This window comes from Podarcis muralis, chromosome 8 (genome assembly GCF_964188315.1).
Source record: "Podarcis muralis chromosome 8, rPodMur119.hap1.1, whole genome shotgun sequence".
Classification (NCBI taxonomy): domain Eukaryota; kingdom Metazoa; phylum Chordata; class Lepidosauria; order Squamata; family Lacertidae; genus Podarcis; species Podarcis muralis.
The window spans coordinates 33,074,227-33,102,199 of NC_135662.1; the positions used below are offsets into that span (position 1 = coordinate 33,074,227).

A 27,973-nucleotide genomic window follows, 5' to 3' on the forward strand; every position below is an offset into this window, starting at 1 on the left:
TTCTTTAGATCTGAAAGGAATATGGTTTGCATTTTCTGAATGAGTCATTTTATAGGCAAGATATATCTCAAGTTTTATGTTTCATTTATTGGACTGAAGGTGCAAGGTGTTAGATTCTACTGTGTATCTTAAGGAAAGAAGAAGGATAGCATTTGTTTTTATTGCAGGATTTAGGCTTATTGTTTTAAAAACAATAAAACAGCTTATTAAACATGTGTATGATACATCTTTCTTTCCCCCCTTTTCTAATTGAAAGAGCAATCCAGTGCAGTGTTTGCACAAACTGTCCACAGTTAAATCATATAGCAATATCTTGTTCTTTGAAAGCATTACTTGTGAAGGTGCATCTATTTTATTGTATTTTTACACTGTCATGACATTTTATACAGGAATTCATAAAAAAGAATACCTGTTGCTATATAATATCTGGAAAGGATACAGAGATATAAATGGGGGGATCAGAATTGTTACCTCCTTTAAAACCTAAGGCATTTTAGGAAGAGATACATTTTTTTCTCAGAATGGATCAAGGAAAAGTTATATTTGTTGCCACTGTTCATTGATACCAAAGTTCTTGATACCGCACCCCTTGAAAATTGGTTAGACAAATAGTTTAAGAACCCTTAAATTCTTAATTTGCAGAATTAATTTCTGCATTCTCAGAGTGTGTGCAGATATAAACAACGAGCATACAACCCTTTATGGCAAAGTTACTCACGCATTTTCAGCTTGGGCTCTGACTTCAAAACTTACTCTTCTTTTGGAGCCCACACTCTACATAAATAATATTTTACGCAGATGAGCATACAGACACCTTTGCATGCAATCACAACACTGTCATTATGGAAAGGCTAGAACAAGATTTTGTATCTCTTGCTCCACTCCTAGTAACATGTGCAGCAATTTAACAGGAGATGCTGTATGTTCAAATATCAGAACCCTCATTTTCAAATCACAATGGGATGGTGAGGAAGGTGCTGTCACCTCACAAATCCAGTGTTGATCAATAAGGGTCCTTGCCAGGTCCTAGAGAGGAAGAAAGGCAGCGCCTACTAAAGGTCCTATCTGTCCCTATAACTTGGTCCATTCTCACATCTGAATGGGCTATAAATATTGAAAATAGAATAATAATAAAATATAAGGCTGGATTCAGCTACCCTGTTCCACTAGTAGAAGCCAGCTTGAGGACCCCTGCTAGTGTAAAGGGGCTTTCAGTCCTTCCCCCCTACGACTCTCACCCCCCAAAAAAATCCACTCTGAGAGGTCAGAAGACTTCCCCACCTCGACCAAGGTACAAGGGACAGAGGGGAAGTCATTTCATCAAGCAAGCAGAAATGACAGAACAATTTCTTCATTGCTCTGTTGAATTTCACCCACATACTTTAATAGATGCTTATTGCAATGGTTTTATGTGGACCTTTAAAGTGTTATCTAACATGGGGCATTTGAATGAGGTAATTGAAAATTCTAATAAATAAATTAAGAGTGCTATGAATGTCCAGGAAAAATAATATGTCACTGAATATCACATACACACACATTCTGGCTCAGTATTATTATTATTTTAATACATGCTAGTGTGAAGTTGTCCATTATCAAACCTTATAGTATAAGAAGGAATGGAAAATTATGGAGTATTCATGGACAGGAAGAAATTTCAGATGAAATTTAGGGATACTTTGTGCTGTTCGGAGGCTGAGCCTGCTGTGACGTACTGTCACTGCATGCAACAGGGAGAATGCAACAGGGCATGCAAAAGGAAGATGCTTAATTGTGATGGGTGACAAAAACGTCTTCCAGTTTTTCAATATATTTTTGCTTAAACTTCAATAAGTCAAACAAATTTAACAATTAATGTATTTATTTTTAGTAAAACAACAGCAAAAGACTAAGGGTGGTGTCCAGTGTTAGTCATACTCAGAGTAGACTCAGTAAATCAATAACTGGCCCACTGAGTATGACTAATGTTGGATACCAGCCCAACAATTTTATTGTGGCTAAATGTTTGCAGGTCAGAATCCTTTTCATTGTATCTGAATTCATTAGGCTTAATAGTACCACAAAATTTCTTGCTATTTTTGATACAGCCAACTAACGTAGCTGTTCATAAAGTTTATTTTCAGTGAATATCATCAATAGTAAATCTATTTGGAAAATTGAATAAAGACAATAAATATGAGATTTAGGTCTGCAATTGTATTTCTTTTAGTAGTAATCTCCATGAATGCAAAGATCTATCTGCATAAACTGTTCATTGTGCATAGGACTACAATGCATTTGTGCTGTCAGATATTGTAGTACTTCAGTGGTCTGTGGGCCAATTTACTGCTGCGTCAGCCACTGTTAGTTCAGCATTACTGTAATGAGAATAATGCAGCAATGTATTCTGAAGCAGCAAAAAACCCCACTTGTGCCTGTATAAAGCTATAGGAAGAATGGGATCATCATAGGCTATGTTTGTAATCCACAAGCCTTTCATGCTGAGTGGTCCCATTGTGGTTAGACATAGTACTACATAATAAGTGTTTGGGTTGATATGCATTTAGAAATCTTAACTCATTTATTTTGAGTAACCTTGTCATGTCATACTAATGGATGATGCATGCAGCCTCCATCAGACACCTAAGCATTTTCACCAGCAATCCACGTGGAGCTGTTATGTATAGTGAAGGCAGGGGTCTTGCTTTATCTTAAATTATTTCCAACTGAGAGCTAGCATTAGGAACACCTCATCAGTACTCACTAGCCTTCAAGTTGCACTGATTTAAAACAAGAGGGATTACTATGAAATCCTATACATGCCACTCAGAAGTAAGTCCTATTGAATCCAATATGGGTTACTCCCGGGTAAGCAGGTATAGAATGGCATCTTTAAATAAACAAAATGAATTATTTAACAATTTACTTAAATCAAGTTGTTCAGTAAGTTACTCATATATTTTCTGAACAAGAACTTGTAGTAAATGGCTGGTGAAACAAAACATATTTAGTTGGCATATTTAGTTGGATCACTGGGGAGTAGAGGCTTTAAGGCCTTCTAATGATCCTGATGCAGCCAAGATCACTGTCTGCAATGGCAAAAGCAAAATGAAAACAGTGGCATGGATAGTTCTGGGATTTCTGGAAGGAGGTACACTACCCTGCAATTTTGCATTAGTAGCATGGGGACAGTAATCTTTTGATCACTGGGATCCCCTTTATATATTCCCACTCACCCACTCCAGTCTGTGGGACTAGCACTGTTACAGGTGCCATATAATGCTTGTTCTTCAATTGTAAGAAATCAATCTTTTAGTGTGGTTCCCTGCCTGTATAGAGGAACTCCCCGCCTGTAGACATATGGCAGGTGCCTGCTTAAAACCTTTTTGTTTAGGCAAGCTAATCTAGACACGCAGAAGGTACTTATGTTTTAATCTGTTTTTAGCTGATTGTTGATTATAATCAGTGTTTGAATTTTTTAATACCTGTTTTTAACTGTCTTTTTGTTGATATTTTAAATGTTTTGTTTTGTAAACTGCTTCGAGGTTTTATTACAATCAAGCAGCTTAAATCACCATCCTAATGCTTATTAGCAGTATGGAGAGCGATTGTTTTTCTTTGCCATCCAGTTGCTGCTCGATGAGCTGGAGGGAGTTAATAAGGCTCCCCGGGAACTTGGCAGGCTGTACAGAAAACAGCCAAGAGCTGCTTGCAGCCTATGGGTTACTGTGTGTTTTATCTGTGTGTCCGACTCTTCATGACCCCATGGACCAGAGTACGCCAGGCACACCTGTCTTCCACGGCCTCCCGCAGTTTGGTCAAACTCATGTTGGTAGCTTCGAGAACACTGTCCAACCATCTCGTCCTCTGTAGTCCCCTTCTCCTTGTGCCCTCAATCTTTCCCAACATCAGGGTCTTTTCCAGGGAGTCTTCTATTCTCATGAGGTGGACAAAGTATTGGAGCCTCAGCTTCACGATCTGTCCTTCCAGTGAGCACTCAGGGCTGATTTCCTTCAGAATGGATTATAATAATAATAATAATAATAATAATAATAATAATAATAATAATAATAAATTTTTATTATTTATACATCACCCATCTGGCTGGGTTTCCCCAGCCACTCTGGGCGGCTTCCAACCAAATATTAAAAACAATATAGCATCAAACAAATAATAATAATTTGATTTTCTTGCAGTCCATGGGACTCTCAAGAGCCTCCTCCAATACCATAATTCAAAAGCATCAATTCTTCAGCGATCCAGCCTTCTTTATAGTCCAGCTCTCACTTCCATACATCACTACTGGGAAAACCATAGCTTTAACTTTATGGACCTTTGTCGGCAAGGTGATGTCTCTGCTTTTTAAGATGCTGTCTAGGTTTGTCATTGCTTTTCTCCCAAGAAGCAGGCGTCTTTTAATTTCGTGACTGCTGTTACCATCTGCAGTGATCATGGAGCTGAAGAAAGTAAAATCTCTCACTGCCTCCATTTCTTCCCCTTCTATTTGCCAGGAGGTGATGGGACCAGTAGCCATAATCTTAGTTTTTTTGATGTTGAGCTTCAGGCCATATTTTGTGCTCTCCTCTTTCACCCTCATTAAAAGGTTTTTTAATTCCTCCTCACTTTCTGCCATCAAAGTTGTGCCATCTGCATGTCTGAGGTTGTTGATATTTCTTCCTGCAGTTTTAATTCTGGCTTGGGATTCATCTATTCCAGCCTTTCGGATGATGAATTCTGCATATAAGTTAAATAAGCAGGGAGACAATATACAGCCTTGTCGTACTCCTTTCCCAATTTTGAACCAAACAGTTGTTCTTTATCCAGTTCTATCTGTAGCTTCCTGTCCCACATAGACAATTTCTCAGGAGACAGATGAGGTGATCAGGCACTCCCATTTCTCCCATTTTACTAGGAACATCTAAAACCGCTGGTCATGACACTTCCATTTGCAGTAAAATACAAGGATACTGAGCAAGAACACATTATTTTTGTTGTTCGTTGCTTGTTACCTGGATATCTGCAAGCGACTTACAGCATTTAGAAGGCTGTGTCTGAATAGAGATGAATGACTTCTTCCACCACCACCAGATCATGTCAGGTTGGCTCAAAAATAGGTGAAAAATCAGGAAATAGCTTATGGCTGATCTAATCTGATTTCAGAAATAAGCCGGCCTCCCTCCCTGAAACTCTCCTCTCTCTCATGGATTCTTTCTCCCTCCCATCCTCTGATCCCACAAATTCATTCTCTCCCTCTCTTCAACCCCACTTATCAGTCATGGTGATTGTCTGGTGAAAAGAAATTGCATATAATTTAATTTATCATTGAACAGCAAAAAAAAGTGTAGGCTGTTAAGGGCAATACAACAATACTGCAATACACATTTCACAAGTACATGTTAGAACTATTGTACAATGCTCTCTGAAATGATGGGGGGAAATATTATTTCTGCCAAATAGCTTGCCTTTTCAGATGTTCTCTTCCTCCTTTCTCCATGAACATTTGCATCATGTTTATTTATACTTTGTAGATATACAAAATAGAAAAATTGATAGAATAGAAACAATGAAACTATTCTTACAAGGGGACGTATCTGCTGAGCTGGTGGGGAAGGTTTATTTTTTAAAGGTTTGGGGGGATGGAAATATAATTATGTGATACAGCACAGACTTTGTATGCAGAACCATGGTAGGACTGTCATCTCCAGATAGGGCTGGAAAAGACTCTTGTCAAAGCCCCCAGAGAGGTTATGCCAGTCATTGTAGACCGTACAAAGTCAATGGCCTGACTTTGTAAAAAGCAGCAACTTATATACTGTATAAGTCAACTGAAGGTATTGGTCTCAATATCATTTGAAGTGGCTATCTCATGGGTATTCCTGTTTTATTGTGGGTGTACAGCATTCTTCAATGTGTTCTTGGCACAATAATAGTGGTGAATTTATTCCACTTTAGTTTCTTTTGAGGTGCTTTCACAATGCTATCATATTATTGCTGTTCGGAGTGGCTATAGCACAAAAAAGTGGGACAGAAATAATGGAAAACATTTGTGGTACATAAAGTTAAAGGATTCCAGTAGGAAGTTAGTACTGAAATCAGGCTTGGGTGTAACTGCCCCAATAGCATCATGAGCATGGCTTATCATGATGCGTGATAAAAAGGACATCTGGAGGGGCCCTGGGTGGTTGTTTTTCTCGTGGAAGGTGGATAGGAAGAGATATCTAGAATTTGACACACTTGCAACCCTTTCTCATGGCTGGTGCACCATAGCCTTGGTCTCCTTTTCTGCTCACTTTCCTCAGATGCAATGGTACACAGCAGGAAGAAGGATGTGTGTATTTCTCCTCCTATATTCCCATATTTCCACTTCTCTCTTCCCCACTGCCCCAGCTCCACTCACTAGCCTCTACCCTTCTTTCAAAAGGAAGTATAACCAGGCTTCTTTGTCAACATGAACCATGATTGGTTCATGGTAGTGGTTTTGGATAACCGAGGGCCAAATGAGACATGGTACTAGATGTGTCATTAGCAATTATGTGTGTGCTTGTGTGTTTAAGTTAATAGGTACATGTGGGCCCAGTTTTCATTGGGACCACAGTGTGTGGTAGAGTGCAATTTGGCCAAAAATGCTAACTAAGCTGCTCTTAGGAAGGAAAGTTCCCATTGTCAAGGGGAAATTTTCATTGGTTTCACAGCAGGAAGAAAGGGTTAACCCTTATCTCCCCATGCACAGCTGCTGTGATGAAAATAATATACACACCTGCTGTTTAAGGTTGTTGTTTTTTCCCTTAAGGGGGTGTGATAATGATGTGTATAGCCATTAGTCATCTAATTTGGTCCTAATATCTGCTAAGAACCAAGTTCAGATGTTATTTCTGAAAACCTAATTATGGATGTATGCACATGGGCCATATTCATGAATGGAGAGAAAGCACGTGCACAGCTTGAGCTGCTATGAAGGTTTTTACTGCAGCTAGATCACTAAAAAGAATTGGCAAGCTATTTTCCATTTAAAACAAGTCTGCTTGCTCAGATGCATTGCTCAGCATTGCAACAATCAATGCTGATGTGCTCCATGTTATGCCTTTCAGCTAAATCTACTATTTTCTGTGCATATATATGGGCAAATATTTGGGGTGTTCCAATGTGTTTTCCTTGAAGAATCATTGTATGTAGCAGACCTTGCATGTCAATCTTTTGAAACTGAAGCAGCTTGTTGTCTTCAGTGTTCGTAAATGCTTAACTTCAGAGCATACGGTGGCTGGACAACTCCTTTTTCTTGCTGATGGGCATGAACACTAGGACTTCATACATGTGCAATATTGTAGTATCAACCCCTGAGAACTATAGTTTGGTTAAACCTGGTGTGACTCAACCCCACAGCACCATCTATGGCAGAGAGATCCTCCTGTAAGCAAACACATTTGAGACCAAAAAGCGTTTTGAATCTGGATGGGGCACAGCAAACAAGCATAAAATATTTCCATTAAACAATCAGGATAATTGGTTGAATTGGTAGAGAAGATGTGCATCAAAGGGTTAATCTGACCATGTGTTTCACAGCAACCTGTGAGATTCATCAGATGTCAATGGCTAACTGAGGTGGGGGGGGGGGGACTTCTGCAGATGCAGTTGCCAAGTAGCAGAGTACGCAGTCATGTAATTTCACAGCAATGAACAAGAGAGGTTAGCTCTAAAAATAACCTATACAAATTCACCCACAAAGCACAGCTGGGTTGGGGTACCTGGTCTATTGAATGCTAACTGAGCATGCACAATATAGTTTAACATTCTAAGTTAACTTTTCAGGGATATGATATACAATTTGTAACACAGTCAAGCATTACAATCTGGACAAGTCAGTTTATGAAACCAGGTACAGTGGTACCTCGGGTTTCATATGCTTCAGGTTTCATATGCTTCAGGTTACACACTCAAGAAATAGTGCTTCAGGTTAAGAACTTTGCTTCAGGATAAGAACAGAAATCGAGCTCCAGCGGCGTGGCAGCAGCAAGAGGCCCCATTAGCTAAAGTGGTGCTTCAGGTTAAGAACAGTTTCAGGTTAAGAATGGACCTCCGGAACGAATTAAGTACTTAACCCGAGGTACCACTGTATTGAGCATTTCATCCCTACTGAAGAACCAAATGTAATGTGACTTTAACTTTATATTTTCCAGCCTTCTATAGTATGAATATTTAATTATTATTAAGAAAGTAATGTCCACTTAAAGATTATGGGGAATTGTTCTCTTAGATAACAGTATTACTTAAGTAATAGTATCCTGTGATTCTTCATGTCAGGGATGTAGAATCTCTGAACTTTCACCAGATGAATTCCACTTCCACCCAGCAAAGTTAATGGTCAAGGATGATGGTAGCTGTAGCCTAACAACGCATCCCAGCTTTGCCTTCTTTCAGGAATTAGGAGTTGAGTGCCAGGCAGGCAGAATATGCTTTAAATGGGTACACCTACACTCATACGTGCTCCAGGGACTTCTTGATTAGTGAAAGTAAAATAGATGATCTCCACCTGCTAGGCTTCTTTTTATGCTCCATAAATTTAGAGGAGGGACCTCCTCATCCCGCCCGATTTCTCTTCTACCTGCATTTTCCATGGATCAGGGTAGGGATTTTTCAACCTTTGTGACAACTGTGATTAAGCAATATAGCTAAATAAAAATAAATAAATAAATAATGAGATGCTCAGTATAGTAATTTACCTGAGCATTGGAGCTCTAAAGACATCTGCACATCTCAGTCTCATCATGGCCATGCTTTCCCCGCTGTTTTGCAAATTGTATTCCAGTGAAAACTAGAGGGCACACTTTGTTATCAGAAGCTGTAATAGTTCTGCATTTTATGAGTGAATCTAATGGATGATTAAGATTATATGAATATAATAGAAATAATTCTTCTGTATGTTACCTAGAAAAGAAACACATGTTAAATGTTATTTACCTATCATTTAAAATTAGGTCAGTTTTGCCGTAGTAGTCTTTCAGTAATCAATTTTGGGGTGTATTGTAAAGATTGGCTAAATGGCTAATGCATTTTGAAGTTTGAATTTGTACTTTTCTTCCAAAAGCCCATGACCTATTTCTTCCCAAAGCTTTGACCTATAGTAGTGTGTCAACAGCACACAAAATATGAGTGATATACTAACTGCTGTAGGAAGGATGGGATGGAACTCATAGGGCCAAGAGCAGGGGGAAATTCTTCAGAGAAGTATCAGAATATAAATATGGTTTTGGAAGAAGAAACAATTGGCAGTACAGGAAAAATGTATTCAAGGCTGGACCGAATTCCAGCATTGCTTGAGTAGAGTTTCAGCTTACTTGGATAGTGTGGTTTCTAAAATGTGGTAGAAGTGGTTTTAAGCACATTCACTGCATTCTGAGGCATTTGTTTCAGAAAAGAGGGTGTATGTCAAAACTCTTCTTTTCCACATTTAAAATATCTATTTGTTTTTAAGCTTGGAGCTCCTTTGGGAGTGTATTTTACTGCCAGATTTTGGGGATCCTCCAAAACTCTTACACCTGTCCTGCAATAGGTTACAATACAGAATTGCTTATTTGCACTTTGGCAATGTTTTAATATAATGTGTGGGTATGGAGCAATCTGAGAAGGTGAAGCCCTTACAGCATAGCTGCTGTGTATGCCCTGCTGAGTGCTGTTTTCTTCCTGATGGCCTTGGTGGTCTTTTGCGCATCAGGCCTTACGAAAAAATTAGGACGAACTGACTGTATGAAAACCCAGTTTCATCTTTGCAGACTCTAGTGTGCAAACTTCTAGTGTCATTCCCAGTAGTCGTGCAGTGTTTCCCAAATGTGGGTCTCCAGCTGTTTTTGGACTACAACTCCTATCATCCCGAACTATCAGGACCAGGGATCAAGGATGATGGGAACTGAAGTTTTCTCAGTTCTCACTAGCATTGCATAACACACTCAGCCAATAGAAACACAAACTTTTACCCACAAGGGAAGCTTTAAATTAGGAAAACCTCTTTGGATATTGGTTGAGGAGAGGTGCTAGTGTGGTATAGTGATAATTAAAAGTGTTTTCAAGTTGGCTTTCGGATTTTTGTACTATTTGTAACCAAATGAAATAAAATAGTCTGCCAGCTATAATACCTGGCTAGGTATGAACTTTGTCATGGTTGCTTTTTGAACTGCTCGTCCTTCCAACCTGGTGCAGTTTGAGCTAATAGTACCAACTTCCCCTGTAGGGGTGTGGGACCCATTATTATGGTCTGTCCCCGGAGACTTGTGGACCACAAAGGATTCCTGTGAAATTTTCTGGTGAATAGAACTGGCAATCCTGCAGAAGACCTGGATTGACAAGATGCAGAAGGTTGTAGATACGATAGATCTTGAGCATTCTCTCCAACACTGAGGAGCATATTCAGCTCCCTGGTATACTGGGGAGCTGCATATGATGAAAAAGACCAGGTGATTGCTAGAGTGCAGGTGGTGGAAGTCCCACTGCAAAGATGACCAAACATGTGAGAGCACCCTATTGTGCTTACTGCATGGGGGTGAAAACAACGAAGAAGACCTACATCATCGATTCCACTGGGTTCTCTAAAAGTCAGCAAGCGGAACTAGTGAATATGTGGTTCATAGGCTATTGACACCCATATTTGTGGATGGAGTCCAGGGTACCTCAGAGACCCTTTGTGACCTGCCTGAGGACAATGCCATTTGTCTCCATAGCATGTGAGATGCCAATACTCCATCAAGCCATGTTTAGTGGGAGCAGTTTCAGTTTTTGCAGCCTGATTGAAGCTAGCTAGGGAAACATGGCTGGGTGGGTTCAGTGTGTGATGTATGCAACTTCATGATAGGGTGGTGCTAGCCACTGTGGAAGTGATTGTGTGGCCATTAATGGGGGGGGGGGACCACCCGGTACCCAGTGGTATTTTACAACTACTACCCAGTTGTTAATACCCTGTTTGGACAAGAAACTTGAGAGGGTTGACCCATTACAATCTGTCTTCAGACCCAGGTTCAGAACTGGGCATTCCTTGGTCACCCTACTGGATGACCTCTCTCAGGAAAGGGACAGGAGGAGTGTGATGCTGTTGTTGTTCCTCCTGGACTGTCATGAATCCTGGGAAGATGGAGCCTTGGTGGGTGAGTGACTCCCAGGTCAGAGAAGTTGATACATTGCCTGTCCTAGATGAGGTTGTGCTCTCACTGAAGAAGCAGGCGCCTATATAGTTTGGGGATGTTCCTGGATCCAGCTCTGTCACTGGGGGTGCAGGTGTCCTCAATGGCTAGGAATGCCTTTTACCAACTTTAATTGGTAAGACAGCTATGGACATTCTTGGATCAAGATTGGCTTGACCATGGTTGTGCATGCATTAGGAACCTTACAGTTTGATTACTGCAATGTGCTCTGCTGGTGCAACCTTTGGGGTTAGTCTGGAAGCTGCTTGCAGGATTTGCACAGGCAGCCGATCTACTACTTGGCCAACTTCAAGGTGTTGATTGCTAACATAAGGCTCAATACAGCTCAGGACCAGGTTACTTGAGAAACTTCCTTATTGCGTATAAACCCTGTATGTTGCTGCAGTTTGTGGGAGATTTCCTCCTGCAAGTTCCAAAGATCTGAGAAGCCTGTTCCACAGTAACTGAAAGCAAAGCTTTCAGTGTGACTGCCCCTGTTCTGTGGAATAGCATTCCTTACAAAATATGACAGGCACCACCCACTATCTGCACTTTCCAAAACAATTGAAGACATGTTTGTTCCTATAGGCTTTCACAGCTGGATAAATTTTACTACAAGTGTCTGTTTCGTTGTATTTTAGTCTTGTTTTAAATGCATTTGCTGTTTTTGTGTTTTTAATTATCTCAAGTATAAATGGTTTTATAATATCTAGAATCAGTATTAATAATGATCATTCTAATTTATCAAGTGCCTGTCAATTTCTGATTCCATAAATAAATTCATGTTTTACTTTATTATAAGGGCTTTAGTTTACTCATGAGCCGTACTAACCCACACTCAGCTTATGCTAGTCAAATTCTGGGAATCCTCTCTAGTTACAGGGCATTGCTCATGCCCCACACCCTTCCCAGATTTGCTCCAGAGAGTTCTGGGGAATCCCTGCAACAGCTAATTAAACCCAATCTTCCACTCCTGTTGCAAGACCAACTATGCATCCGCCACTATCCTAGTTAAGAAACATAAGGTAGACTACAGTTGCAAGGGGCACTGTGGTAGATCACATGTTTTGCATGTAAAATGATACAGATTTAATACCTGTGATCTCCAGGTAGGACTGGGGAAAACTCCTGTCTGAAACTAGAAGAGCTCCTGCTAATGTGTACAATAGTCTTGCTCAGTGCAAGGCAGCTTCCTTTGAAATGTACAAAACTTGGAATATTAAAGATACCTGTGAATGTATAGTTTAGCAGAATGTAAAATAACTAAGAGTACTGCAGTGTCTCTGTGTTTGTTACTGTATCATGAAGTGTCCTGAAAGTTATAATGATTAGGTGTAAAAAGTTAGAATAAAGTACAGGTGGCGACCATTTTGCACTACCTACATGCAGGTCCTTTTGGAACCAGAAGAGGACAGAATGGGGGTTGGGGCAGAATGGGGGTGAATTGGGGTTATGCATGCTCCTCCTACACCAGGAACAGAACCCCTGTGCAAAATGGTCGCCGCTTGTACACTAACTTATATAATTGGTTTAGTAACAGCAGAATTCTGTTTCCGTCTACCCAAGTTCAATTGGACTTGCTCCCAAGTAAATGCTGTAGGATTGCAGCCTAATATTGTACTGACCTGACAGTAACTTTTTGGCAGTTATGTAGATCACCTGAGAGACTTGTTAGAAAGGCAATAAACAATTCTGTTGTAATGGTTTTTACTCATTTTGGACAGATGTGCATAATTTTGTGTGTAATATGTTTATAGAAAATAAATGTACAAAATAAGCTTTGTGTTTCTTAGAATTAGTGCTGCATTAATATATAAGAACATAAGCAATTAGTGTACGAGTGTGTTGCACGTATGCATGAGTGTTTGTGCACAAATATGAAATTCTGTGCATGTCTACTCAGAAGTAAGCCCCACTGAGTTCAGTTTTACTGACTGTCAGGGAAATTTGTCTGGATTGCAGTCATAGTGAACATAAAACACACTTTATTTATATTTTAGTTAAAACAGAGCCAATGAGCAGCAGTGAGATTGCTACTACAACAGCAGACGGGTCTTTAGACAGTTTTTCAGGATCAGGTAAGGAAGCATTTGCCATGTATAAATATGATACCCATATATGTTTCAGATATTTAATTAAGAAACTGTTTCTGAGTAAAGACAACCATACATTCTGTGGATTTTCATGTGTGTATTCCCCTTATTGGCAGCGGTTGCCACTTAATAGCTGCCAAGTCTATTTTGAAATTAATAGTGAAATTCTATATATGGCTACTCAGAAGTAAGTTCTGCTGAGTCCAATGGGGCTCCAGTTCCAGGTGAGTCTAGCAGCCTCAGTTTGGTCTACCAATATTTTCTTCTGTGCATTCTTCTGTTCTTAGCTGAAATACAGAGCTGTTACTGGTGACATTTACTGGGCACCCTTTAGTCTCAGTGTAGTCCAAGCCCACATTTTATTTGGCATATATAAAGCAGATAGCTTTACCCCAAAAAATCTAAGTTTGTGTGAAGACAAAAGTTTATCAGCTGTGGTGAGAACCTATTTTTTTAAGTGCAAAGCTGTCCCGGTTATTGCAGCAGGAGGTAACAGCCAATCTGCACTGTTCATAGCCAGCTACTGCTGCAAACTTAACACCGCCCCCAATCTTGACAAAGAAAAAGAAATGTATATTTGAACAGTGAAGGTGCTTCAGCAGTTTTACTGCTGAAAAAAATGGGTTGCATTCCGTGTTAGTCCTACTCAGAGTAGATCTATTATATTAATGGACATGAGTAAATTAGGCCTTTAATTTTAGTGAGTCTTTTCTGAGGAGCACTTAGCTGGATGCTGCCCACTATGCCTGGCTGCAATACTTTTTAAAGGCCAACCAAAATGTCACAAAATATTATGCAAGGTTTCAAATTTGATATGTCAGTTTTACAATCTCAGTATTGGTACACTGTCATTTTTTTTAAGATTCTAGCTGAGAAAATCCAACAAGGAATGCTTCCTTTTTGGTTCCATAGCAGCGTGAATGTCTTCAGCCATCACTGTGCTTGAAAACATGCTTTGCGATGAAAAGGTTTTGAGTCCAATTGGTAGCATATCTAGGTTGAATGGGGAAGTCCCTTGTCTGTAAAGCTACAGCTAGTCAGTGCAGATAATACGAAGTTGGATGGACTGGTGGTTTGACTCTGTGTAAAGCAGCTTCCTAAGTCACACACAGTCATTGGAAGGAATAAATAATAAAACGCTGAAGAGGAATTGCTCCCTTATTGGCATTTGTTTCATTCCTCACTACCATGTGCTAAATAGCTGTTTTCAGTAGTGGCTATAGTTCTTGGGAAGGAAAAATGGAAGTATGATTGTGGGTTTGAAGAATATCTGACTCACTAAAATGTCACCCTTGTATAAAAATGCTGACATTTTACAGCATTTAAATTTAAGAACCATGCATGGAGTAATTCATTTAATTCAAGTGCAAAATTGTGAGAAAAGTGGAGAGTTAATTAAATGGCTAGAAATATGACAGGGTGTGTTAAAAAGGCCTTAAAGTGTGACATATTTTTAAAACGGTCCCTTAAGAGCAATTGCAAAAGCCTAATTTGCAATAAAGATGTTGAGAATTGTTGTGCTAGCCTGGATCTAGTAAAGTATTACTTGGCGCTGTTTTAATTTTATTAAACTTCATTAAATTTCTAAAGTTCCTTTAACAGAAATAATATTTAGGTTAGATGTGTGTGTTTACACTTCCATGTGCTTTCTTTTCTCCTCCGTACAGCAATTGGAAGCAGTGGCTTCAGCCCAAGACAAACTCACCAGTTTTCCCCACCACAGATATACCCGTCCAAGTAAGATGTCTGTTACGTTTAAAAAAAAGAAAAAGAAAAAAAAAGTGGAGTTAAACCTCATTTATAATTATAATTGAATCCATCTGCTAAATCATAATTGAAATCAGTTTACCCTTGAGAGAGGTTGTACTTTAGAATAACTACAAATGTATCTTTAGACGTAGAAAATTGTTTAATTAATTAATTTGTTTTGCACAGTGGCCAAGGAATTTACATTCTGTCATGCAGCTTAACCAAAACGTTTGCATGTTTCTATCTAATACAAAGGCTTTCCTGTTTTCTGTCATTTTGCAACGAACAGCAGACCATACCCGCATATTCTTCCTACTCCTTCACAAACGATGGCTGCATATGGGCAGACACAGTTTACCACAGGGATGCAACAAGCCACAGGTTATTCAACGTACCCACAGCCTGGTCAGCCCTATGGAATCCCATCATATGGTGAGTAAAGTTTTGGGGGAGATGGTGACAAACAGTTGTGCGTTGGGCTGTGAAGTCACTTTGCTGATGAATGCAGCGTTACTTAGTGACAGAATACCACATTTTAGTAGCTTAAGCATATGTTGCAAAACCACTGAGGCCTGAAAAGAAGTAGAGCATTGTTCCATGATTTTGGAATCACACTCCTCAGTATTTAGCAGCATCTTAACTTTCGTGTCTCCCACTTTCTTGCTATGGGCTATTTCCAACTAATGTCCTTGCAGAAACACAAGAGTTTTTGATCCAGAGGGAAGTATCTGCTGGTAGAAGAGGGGAGGTTATTTTTTTAAAATTCCTTGTCCCATCAGCAGTCCCCAGTGTCCCACAAAAATCTGTTCTGGCGGCTATGCAAACCCAGTAGAACGGATTTTCAGAACGCTCCTGAAAATTTCCCCCTCCCCCTCTGTTGTCAGATGCTTCCAATGGTGTAACAGAGCAAGGAGGGTCATTTGGTTCCTAGTCTGTGGGTATATGTTGCTATATTAGGTACCTATATTAGGTACCTATGACAAGAACCAAGCTATATCTATGGTTTGTGTAATAAACAGAAAGATCAGTGCACATTTTCTTTATGGAGCATTAAGAATGTTAAAGACGCTCCTAGCATGCATGGTGCATGTAGATGCCCTTGCTGCATTTTACTTATTAAAGTATTTCTTATGAAATATAGAAAGAATAATTCAACCAAACTTAAGTCCCATTAACATCAGGTGCCCTTTTAAATGTGTTGTGGGATGCGGGGTGGTATTGGTTTGTTTTTGTTCCGGTTTTATTATATATTTTGTGTTTTTTATCTTGTATTTTTGTGTTGTGAACTGCCCTGGGATCTACAGGTGAAGGACGGTATACTACTACTACTACTACTACTACTACTACTACTACTACTAGATTTCCAAGGCAGCTATTAAACATACCCAATAAAAGCAACCCACAATTTTATTTAAAACAACCGTTAATAAACCAAGAAGTACTCCACAATTGAAACAGGAGCCAAAGAACTACATAATAATATATCCAAAAGTACTGCCTCATATAAAAAGGCTTTACACTTTCTCTCCCTAGATGTTGACTGAGAAGGGCACTGGCTCATCTCAACTGGAAGGACGTTGCCCTAAAAATTTTGGTGATCCCCACTGTTGAGCTCACCATTGAGGATTTCTGAACTATACTATCTCCCTATACAATGGAAAATAAGTCCACTGGGGTTTATTCTCTAATAAAGTGTGACCAGGATTTCCATCTTAACCAACAAATTAAATTGACTGAAACTCGGGAAATAATGGGTTATGTTTTCTTTAACTGGCATTTACAAATCCGTTTCTTTTGTATTTGCTTAAATCTAGCAAAAATAATCTTGTGACCTGTTTTAAACTTCATCTTAGTAGAGTGACTATCAGGATTATACTTTCAAGTTTATTTTTAAATGAAAGTAAAAATTAAAACTTTGGCCACTTGTGGTTTATTCCTGTAGTGTTAGAACTGATTTTTTTTTTAAAATACATTTTTTAAAAAATAATTGAAATTTATACTTAAACTGTTAGAATAGGAAAATTGATCATAATGCAGTTTGGTTATTTGTTGCTACTTTGTTATGTTAATACAGTTTACATTCTTGTTTTAGGGTTTATATCCTTTTTTTGTAATATTGCCAGTTGGTCTATTTTTGTGTTTCTTTCCCCCCTTTTTCTGAACAGCAAAATTTTAAAAACTCCTTTTGATATATTTATATATACTTGATAACGATTCAATATGGTGTGATACATCACAAAGATAGCTGTAATAACAAATCAGAACTGAATTTATAATTGAACACTGATTAATTTACTCTGTAGTAACTAAACATTTTATGGAACACTGGCAAAGGCTTTTTATTATATTGTGCAATGAGAGAATGGAGAAATAATGTTTGTAACAGAGTGAGCTTGGTTGGTGGAGATGATTGCCACCGACAGCTGGTTGCTAAGACTTTCTTGGCTCTAATGCTTCAGCAAAACTGTTAAAAAGACTTTAAAATGCAGATTTCCCCCACTGCAGGATGGTTTTCAGTTACTGCTTCTTTATCAGACATGCTGTTGGAAGTTTATTATTTATTTGAATTAAGTTAAATACACATATTAACATACATATATTCATGCATCAGCATAATTCCCATCACTACCATCATACCATTCATGAGTTTGCCCTCTTAATGCAGAGAAGAGGTTTAAAAGAGTTAGGATTGCTTTTTCACAATATAGCTGCCATGTGGGGAATGAAATTTTACTCCCCAGCTGCTTGCAATGTTATCATGACACTTGCTTCTCCTTTTCAATGCACCCTTGAGAGTGGATGATTTGCAGTGGAAAAATAATTGAGGGTATTTATAAAGGAGAAGCAGCTTACACACCAATACATGGTCTACATGCAGCTTTGTCATATCTAAAATTGCAAGTGCATAATCCACATGGTGATTTTATTTTGTATGCCAAATCACCAGATTAGCTCCAACGGATTTGTTGGTCTTCCTGTCACCACCTGCATGCATCTTGCCTCACTTCAGAATCCCGGGGCTGAGCTTCAGTTGCATTGCCGAATGTCACTGATTCTCTGCAGCAGTTAAAACTTACCTGTACAACTGGGCTGCAGACAATACCCTTTTCCAACACAACATAAAATAATGGCCTATTATGGTGTGGATGCAAACCAGACAGTGAGGTGCCAATGCATATGGCAGGCTGCAAAATGTTATTTTTGTCTCTATCTGTTTATCAGGCTAAATACATTTTAATTTTCTGGATTGCATTTATTTAATTAAATCATTTTTAGGGTTGTAGATATTTGAATTTTGATGAAATTCAATAAGAAAAGAAATAAAAAAGACTATATAATGTTACTCCAGTCTGAAGAGACATCTCAAAGGTGTGGGATCTGTATTGTTTACATGGCAAAAACGCTGTATCCCTTTTGCAGTTAATAATGGATATGTGCCTATAGGCCCAAGCAATAATTTAAAAAGAGATAATTTTCCCACTCTCACCCTGTTTGAAAATGTCTAGGAAAAATCTTAAAACTATTGAGATGTAAAAGGTGCTTACTGTATGTGTTAATGTTGGCCCCTAGTAACTAAACCAACTAAAGCATTGGGACCCAGGTAGTGGAAATCCTATATGCAGTTGCCCAGTTCCCTTGAATTCATATACAGGATTGCACTGTAAAACCTGGCAACTTTGGTAGGTAAGAAAGTTTTAACTCACATGCTGGACTTTGTAAATATGAAATTCCCTATTGATATTCTGACCCTCTTTAATTATTAAGCTCTTGCATGTGAAAAGTTATATAAGAAATACTTATATTAATAGAACAAGTTGTCTAATGTCTTTCTGAATGAGCAGAAAACAAAAAATGTATAATAGTATCAAATGTGCTTTAAACATCTATAATTTCACAAAACTGTCACTGTTCCTTCATACTGATAATGTAACGATTGCTAAATAGGTGAATCTACAGTATGTTCATGCAAGATTTAAATTAAACAAGAATTTAAAGTAGAAAGGTTGTGTCAGTTCAGATAGTGCAGCTTAACTAGATTATGGGTTGGTGTCCTTTTGCATACTTACATGAATACTTGTGTGATTTTATTTAATGCCCTCTGTTAAAATATGAACAACTAGCTTTGCTATCACTAACTGATTTAGGTGCATTGTGGGCAGGCATCAAGACAGAAGGTGGATTATCACAAGCACAGTCACCTGGACAGACAGGCTTTCTGAGCTATGGTGCAAGTTTTAGCACTCCCCAGCCAGGACAGGCTCCATACAGTTACCAGATGCAAGGTCTGTATAAAGTAATTAGAATTCATTTGCTTTTCACATGTTGTTTTGGTTTTGTGGTTTTTTTAAAAATAATAATAATTGAAAATGCAGGTAGCCAAATGAAGATGATAGCAGTGTATATTATGTGCAAAACTAGATAGATTTTAAATGCAATTTTGCATTGTTGATGATAAATTAGCGTTTTTAATTCAAACCTAAGTTTTAAAGGTCTCATCAACATAAGCATTTTAAACATGGCTATTTTATTATGTGATTCCAACATTACAATGACCTTTATTGTAAAATTCCATTTCTTGCAGCATAGTTCTCTGCTGTGATAGAAAACAGAGCAGTGTGAAAAATTGTGTCAAGAATACAAATATAAACTGACATAATTTCATCCCTTAGGTGTGTTTTCTTTGTCTGTAAATTTAAGATGACATTCCCTACAAGTTAACTTGTCAAAATTATTTAGGTAATGTTGGCAGTATAGTTTGGAAGTTCTATAAGTATTAGATGCTATCAGTTGTGCTTTCTTCCCCATAGTAATTTAAATGTTTACTTGATATTATACGTAATGCCTAATGTATTGTATATTTCTTTGTGTTAGTACTTATGGAATCCAGTTCTTCTTAGGAATAGAGAAAAGGATTCAAAACTAACCAGAAACATGATCTCTAATTTTAGACTGGGTCAGTGGGAGCTATGCATGTTGAATCCCTTGGAAACCTTAGAACAGATGTTATGAAGCAGAGAAGCCTTAATGTCTTAACTGTATCAGACTTCGTTGATGCAGAATAGCTTTTAGGATGTATTGATCTAGTCCTTAGCCAGTAAGCAAAGGAAACATTTACCTTTAGAACTGACAGCAAACTTAGAATGGCAGAGGTGATGATCTGACATAAGGTCTGGATTAAGACACATTACCACCAAGTTTTCAACAGAAAGAATAAGATTTCTTTCAACAGATTATTATTATTTTTTTTAAAAAATGGAATTATGTCACATCTTCTTTTGTAGGATCTGGTAGCTGCTTCAGCCTCATTTTTAAATATTGCTTAATTTCGTCTTCTTCTTCTTTTGGAATAGTGGCCTTATCATATAACAATTCAAATATGGTTAGCAGCAACATTGCTGAGAGCAAAAGCAGCAGAATCAGGGCCGTGATTCCTGCATCCTACATTTTTCATATTCTAAATGCACAAGCACTTTTGCATCCTGCTGAGTTTTCACAAATCACCAAAGAGCGATTTTCACAGAGGTTCAAAGATGTGCCTTATCGTCTCTTAATTAGTATAAGTTGAGGACTATAGGGAAGTTGCATATGTTGGTAGCTGTAGTAAAATAGTTTGAAAATGGCATTTGCTTCTTTCTTATCCATGAATACTGATTTGTACAATCTGAAATGGTACAGTGGGTCTCACTTCTGCATAGGATTGATAATTCTAATCTGAGGTTGTGATGGTGAAAACTGAAATAGCTTTCTTTATTGTGGATAAGTTAATGCAAAACACTTTTGCTCCGGCTTTGCCCATCCTTGGTTTTAGCTCCGCTTGCTGCTGGCATGCAGCCTTCAACAGATTACCCCTGAAGGAATGTGGAGTTCAACAGAATAAAAGTTGTTCCCCGATATAAAGCATAATTAGCATGGCTTTAAGTATGGAAAGCTAGCTCTGGACCCTGTAATGTAGATTCTGTTTTTAATTTGTTTTTTAATGTTACAGTTTTGTTGTCCTAAAAAAATTAATGGGTGTCAAACCCTCAGTAAGTTAGGGACTTCCCCTGCATGTGGCTCCAATGGGTTGAGCAGGAAAGACCAATAGTGAGTCCAAAAGTTATGAAGGTGGTTTCTGCATGTGCTGTAGAGGGAAGTGAGGGGCAGATGGGGCTCACCAACCTGGGAATGTAGCCCATCTAGGAGAAGGAGAACTCTGTACCAAAACCTCCACTGCCTTGCGGGATACCTTCGGGAGAAGAAAAGGCCAAGGAGTAAACCCTAACAGGAGTCCCTGAAACGGTTGGATGGTGCCTTGTACACCTCTTTCTGGCAGCTCCTGCAGCCACGCTCATGCCAAATGTATTGCTCTGCTTTCCTTTGGACCTAATCAGCAAAGCCGAGAGAGAGGTTTTGTCACGATATCCATACACACTGCTCAGGTTTGCATCCTGGGGAGGTCACTTTGGTGCTTATAACACAGCAGTTTGACTTCACCCCCAGAGCTGCCCTCCATTTTATCTCAAGACAGACGGATGCCAACAAAAACACTGAAAGAACTTCCCATTTATTCTTACTCTCTGCTTCCTGTTTTTAACCAGTTGCTGTTTTTAACAAACAAAAAGACTTCTGTTCTTATCCCATGACTGCTAAGCTTACTCAGGATTCTTTGGTGGGGTATTTTGTCAAAAGTGTTCTGAAATTCTTACATACCCAGTGTTGTGGTCCTAGCATTACTCATGAGCCAATTGTTTCAGCATGATTACCTATTTATAAAATGTACTTTTAATTTGTAAAGGTGCAAAAATGATTTTTGTATAATTTTATAGTTCATTGGGTTAGTTGGTGGCACTCACTCTTTTTTGTTGATCTGCATATCATCTGATACAATAGCACTGTGCTTTTGTGGCATGACATACCTTATTAAAATGTGGCAAACTTTAAAGAATGTTTTAAGTACTCCTAAGCTGATGTCCTTGGGTGGTCTACGTAGCAGTTTTCAGAAACCTGTTTCACATTTGTTATGGTCTGTGAGACCCTACTTGCTCTCCATAGGAGTCAGTAATGGCATAAGATGAAAGAGATGTTTGTTGTAATATGCTGGCCTAGGTGCAATAACAGTTTTCATTGGCTCTTGTGAACTTTCTGCCAATATGCAAGAAAGGCAAGTTTACAATCCTAAGCATGTTTACTCAGCCATAAGTCCCAATAAGTTCAGTTGGGCTTACCCCCAAGTAAGTAGACACAGGATTGCCGCTTAAGTGTTATTTTAGATGTTAGATATTTTTCTTGCATTTCTGTGAAATTTATACATTAATTGATTCTATATAGGAGTACTTCTATGTACATATCCAATTAATCACAAACAATAAAATGTTTATTCTTAAGAAATGTTGCATAAAGTGGTTACTTGGTCAGCATGATCCCACTCATGTTTACTTCGGAGTAGGGATATGGATATCTATTAGACCTCTTCATAGTTCCAGAAGAAACAGTAGCCAACAAGAATCTTTGCTGAGCAACATTCAACAATTATTTTAATCACTGTCCCGAAATAATGTCCTAAATGCTTAGGCACTGATATTTATTTTTATTTTCCGTATTAATATAAAGGTGAATGCCTTTACTAAAAGCAAGTATTTGAAAAATTGGGAGTTGAATCCCCTTATTCCTGCTACTGAAATATCTCTTTGTTCTACTAAAATGTTAATGTGTGTCTGTTTTTTCATATACAACTAGTCCTGATTTCTCCAAAGGCAGTGGGTTGGATCCTGAGAACTGCAAGCAGAAGAAAGCTCACAGAAGGGGATTTTCCCCACTGCAGTCTTCTGCACTCCCCGCTCAAAAGCAATCTGTCCTGAGGGTTGCAGGATCATACAGAACAGGGTGAGATTGAACATGAGAGGACTGCTGTGGAAGGGGTGAATTGACACCTTCTGTGAGCCCACTATTCATTAATTCTCTCTTTCTGTTAATTTTCATTTGCTCATCCTGTTCTGTTCTGTGGGGTCCCCAACCACAAGGACCAGCTTTTTCGGGCTGGGTGGAGAGGGCCACTGGGAGGAAGTTTGTAAAGCCCCCTTCTGCAAGCTTGTTTCTGCTTATGGTTGTCAGGATCCAACCTGATGTCTTGAGGTATCCATAGTAAGTGTCTGCATAACTGGATGGCTCATGAACATGAGTATAAATAACTTTTTATTTTTTTCTCTAAGGCATTTAGAGAGAACACTAGTTAATGTAGACTAGTTTATCTAAAGGATTACCATGTAAGTTGTTTATGCGGTAAATCTCATACTTCATCTAAGGCACCTCCAGCAATATGGAGCCCATTATATGGTGTTTACAAAATTAAGGAAGGAACATTTCTAATATACTATGTAGTTTAGATTTCCTTTTTAGACTTTTCAGAGTGAGGATCTTTTTACAAAATCATTTAATTACAATCCTATGGAAGGGCCAAAAGGCAGTGCTATTTTTCTAGAAAAAGAGGTGCTGAAACTCACCATGAACGCCTCCCCTTTTCTATTATAACGGCGATGTTGCCCACCTGAGAGGTGCCGGGTCCAAAAAAGCCCTACCAAAGAGATTGCTATCCTAGGAAGTGGCTGGGATCTGAAGGATCCCTCTACCACTCTCTAGCTTGTGTGTGTGTGTCTTACACACAGTTCCAAGCATATCCTAATGTCATTCGCTCAGATATCTTTGGACCATTGTTCCTCTCATTGGTTCTCCTTTTGGTACCTTAGTTCTTAGCTATTCTGTAATCATGATAAATGAAAAAGGCAGATTATGAGGATGCTTTGCTACTTCAGTGCCTCCTGGAAATTGCAGCTTTTTGTATTCCCCATTCCCTCTCCCCTCCTCCATACACTTTCACTATTAAGTGTCCATATGTTCACATTTGCTTTTGGGCCTAAAAGGAGGTTGCTGCCCTTTTAGAAATTCAGCTTTGTAGATAAAGGCATTAAAACAAGAGTGCCCATCTGTCCATTTTGGACAGCTACGGTTGAGAGAGTATTGCAGTGTCCAGGCACATTTAGGCTATGGCCTTTCTACTTGAAATGTCATATAATAATTCTCGTAGTGTCAGGGGCAACCATAACTTCTCAAGGAAAGAGAAAACTGCTGCCCAAGGCTGTATACTCAAGAACATTTAATGAACTATAATTATCTGTGCCATTATTGAGAAGCCCATAAGGTTCATAGTTGGTGGTGAAAACTTCCTTTGTGTTTCTGTAGCATGGAAGAAAACATTATAGCAATAATAAAAGGTTTCATTTTTAAGGACTACAAAGTATATGTCTTGTTAACAGCAATGGAAGTTTGGGGTTCTCAGCATCTTCCAGGATATGTGTCATTTCCTCCCCCCCCCCAAAAAAAAACCAAAATGTGACAATGAGACATATTTTCATAATATTTATTTATAAACAAATAAATCAGTGGGGGTTTTCCAAGTAAATGTTTTAGGACTACAATCTCTATGTAGTTTTGCACTGATTTGAAACTTACAAGGCTACATAAACAGAATAACTGCATGCAGATATTGCTCTGGATTACTATTTAAGACAGTAGGGGGAGATCTCATATTTGAATGCTTATCCAAATCAAAAGCTTCCTCCACATATTTCCAAGCAGTAGCTGTGTTCGTCTATTGCAGTAAAATCAGATAAGATTAACCTATTTATTATGACATGGACTACAGTTGACTTCATCAGCGCTTGACGTGTTATCAAACATAGTTTGGGAGGGGTGTAGTAAACAGGTAGTGGGGGAATAAAATACAGTGTGTACAGAAGGTGATAATTATGTTATTAATAAGGGCCAGTCACAAAACATGAAAACAGACAGCCTGGCAATTGATAAGCCGGTTAAAATAGATGGTCACCTCCATTGAACAAAATAACTTCAAAAAGAGACCACAATGTGAAATTAATTACACACACACACACACACACACACACACACACACATGTGTACGTGTATCTGTAACACTTTAGCCTTCTTGTGAAGTAGACTCTAGTCTATGAAAGCTTATGCCATAATAAATGTTAGTTTCAAGGTGCCACCAGACACTCTTGTTGCCTTTTCTCTTCACAAAGAAAATCAGCATGTTAGTTTTCAATAGTGGAGGATGTCTTTTATATGAAGAAGCATTCTTAACACAGGAACCTTCCACCTGTAGTTTGAAGTGGCACTTCACTGAAAGTGGCACACAGTGAAAACTGTGCCATTGGCTCTACTGATCAAGCTTTGCTCTTATGGGTACCTAACATAATAAAATGAAGCAAAGTGATTTTGACTTCTGATTCTACTCTTAATACATTTCATTTGAATAACTTTTTAGCTTTCACATAATCTAGAGCCCTGGAAGTAATTTATCACTTCATTCACAGTATAGTCTTACTGTAGATTACTTATTGTACCAGCATATGAAAAATTCTGTTTTATCACTGTTGATTTGTTGTGTTGTTCTTTTTAGAGACATTGTATTGACTCTAAACTTTCTTCCTTTTTTTGTTCTGTTTCAGGAAGCAGTTTCACTACATCATCTGGAATATATGCTGGAAACAATTCACTTACAAATTCTACGGGATTTAACAGTTCACAACAGGTAAATATATGAAAATTATTAAATGACAGGGTGCCAAAAGTGTGTTTTGAGAAGGATAATACAACTCATATCTGTAATTCTACACAAAACCTTGAAGTTCTTTAGAATTTTGAGAATTACCTTAGTGTTACTTGTAACAGCCCCTCTTTATTGCCTGAAAAAAATATATGGATGATATTTAGACCCAATTCTGATATAGTTTTTCTAAAATTCAATTTCCTATTTATGCAAAATAAATAATGTTTGTGATTTCCTACTCTGCAAAATCCAAGATGGCAGAGAAATTGAGGCATCTGTTTCCACTTCCACTTTGGAACGCACACCAAAAAGTAAGCAGCATGTTGATGGGAAAGTCTAATACAGCTTTTTTCTCAACTCTGGTAGGAGTATCCTTCTTACCCCAGCTTTGGCCAAGGTCAATACGCACAGTATTATAACAGTTCTCCATATCCTTCGCATTATATGACAAGTAGCAACACCAGTCCAACAACCCCTTCTTCCAATGCGACATACCAGCTTCAAGAACCACCATCTGGCATCACAAGTCAAGCAGTTGCAGATCCTACAGCAGGTAAATGCATAGATTTGATTGTACCTATAGGCCACAATTTGGTACTTGAAATGTATTTTTAGAAGAATTCTGAATGTATGGTGGCACTTATTAAGAAAGGACTGGCTCAGCAAGGGGAAAGTGGACAGCAGTGAGTTTTTAAATACAGGTTTTCCTATAGTTACCACCTCAAATAATTTATAAACACCAGCATTAAAAAGTAAAAACACAGATTACAAGATGTGTTATAGTCTTTTCAGATGTTGAGCTCATTACTCAAACTTTAGTTAATATTTGCCATCATGACTATCCCAGTGTTCATGACTGGTAGGTGGTGTAAGCATGACACACCATGGCTTCTCTGGTGGCACTGCTGCTAGTGGTGGCTCCACTGCAGCAAGAATCCGAAGTGTTGCCCAGGTGGGTCTGAAACTACCATCCATGGTAGCTGGTGGGAAGTCCTGAAATGGGACGTTTCAGGGGTATCCACAGCTCTGCAGATCCCCCAAAGAACTTCCAGTTTTAGGGCATCTTAATTGGACCAGCCTGCAACAGGCACAGCCAAAAAAAGGATGTGTAAGGACTTCACTAGGCTTGCTTAGTCCAGCTGCAACCCTGCGTACATTTACTTGGAGTAGACGCCACTGAACGCAGTGGGACTTCTGAGTTGGATTGCACTGAAAAGCTTGACTGTACGTTGCAAGTCCATGCTTAGCTATAATAATCCCCAGATGTTCCAGTCATCACTAAGCATCAATCCAGAGGGCTTAGGGAGGATGGTGGCCATTGGATGATAGTCACTGGGAGAAGCTGCAGCAGTGAGTTTTATCCCACCCCATTTGACCCTCTTTGTCCCATAATATTTATCAGAGATGTTGGTGGCCTACTTCCTCCACACTCCAAAATTTAAGCTGAAAGTTCTCCACAGAAGACGTACTTTTAAACTAATTCTAAACTAGCTTTAAACTGATTTCAAGAGCAAAGAATGTGAGAGAGCAAAGAACAAAGTTTACAGGAATCAGTGAGCTATAAGGTTAACTTTGGCCGGCTTATGTTCTATGAATTCTTGGAAGCTGGAGGATGTTTTGTTTTTTAAGAAATAACCCCTCCAAGTATCGGAAAGGAGAATTTTCAGTTGACTTCATTGTTGTATATATTTGGGTTAGGAAGAATTCTGACTTCCAGGAATTAGTGTACCACTGGTAACATAAATACATATGGTAATCTATTACAAAAGTACACCAAAACTTTGTGTGGCCATTTCAGTGCATCATACTTAAAGAGAAACAAAATCAAAGAACTACAACTAAACTAAAATATAAGCATTTTTTTCTTCTGAAGCAGAGTACAGTACAATCCACAGCCCAGCAACACCCATCAAAGATTCTGATGCAGAAAGGTTGCGTCGCAGCTCAGATGGCAAATCACGTGGTCGAGGCAGAAGGAATAATAATCCGTCACCACCACCTGACTCCGACCTAGAGGTATTGTATATGAAGTAGCTATTTTATTTCTTTATTTCTCATACTCTTCAGAAGCATTGGGACGAGTTACAGCATACTAGGCTAAGAGATGCATAAAACCAAATTGCAGCACATGAAAATCCTCAAAAGCAAAGCAAAATTATAAACTCCAGCTAAAAACCATTCCACTCCTACTTAGTCTTATATTTTGACCTTTCTCACAAGGGAGTTTCCTTCCCCTTCAAAATTACTCACCCCTAGATTGTGCCCTCTGCATGCTGAGAGGTAATAGCTACCCAGGGCATCACTGCAACACTTCTACTGCTTCCTGCTGGAAGGGCACCTCCCTAAATCTACTGTAGGGATAGGAAACCAGTCACCCTCCA

General features: G+C 38.7%; 1 protein-coding gene across 26 annotated transcripts in view; it reads left to right on the forward strand.

The window, feature by feature from the left end:
- Positions 1–27,973, forward strand: part of EYA1 (EYA transcriptional coactivator and phosphatase 1) — an 84,649-nt gene that overhangs the window by 13,530 nt on the left and 43,146 nt on the right. For 11 of the 26 annotated variants that reach the window (XM_028736722.2, XM_028736712.2, XM_077932914.1 and 8 more), the window contains 7 exons: positions 13,145–13,222; positions 14,905–14,974; positions 15,276–15,418; positions 19,132–19,269; positions 25,492–25,574; positions 25,959–26,145; positions 27,466–27,608. In XM_028736722.2, coding sequence (XP_028592555.2) covers positions 13,145–13,222; positions 14,905–14,974; positions 15,276–15,418; positions 19,132–19,269; positions 25,492–25,574; positions 25,959–26,145; positions 27,466–27,608 — 842 coding nt within the window. The remainder of the gene's footprint in view (positions 1–13,144; positions 13,223–14,904; positions 14,975–15,275; positions 15,419–19,131; positions 19,270–25,491; positions 25,575–25,958; positions 26,146–27,465; positions 27,609–27,973) is intronic. The other 15 variants (XM_028736719.2, XM_028736728.2, XM_077932915.1 and 12 more) reach the window with 7 other exon arrangements.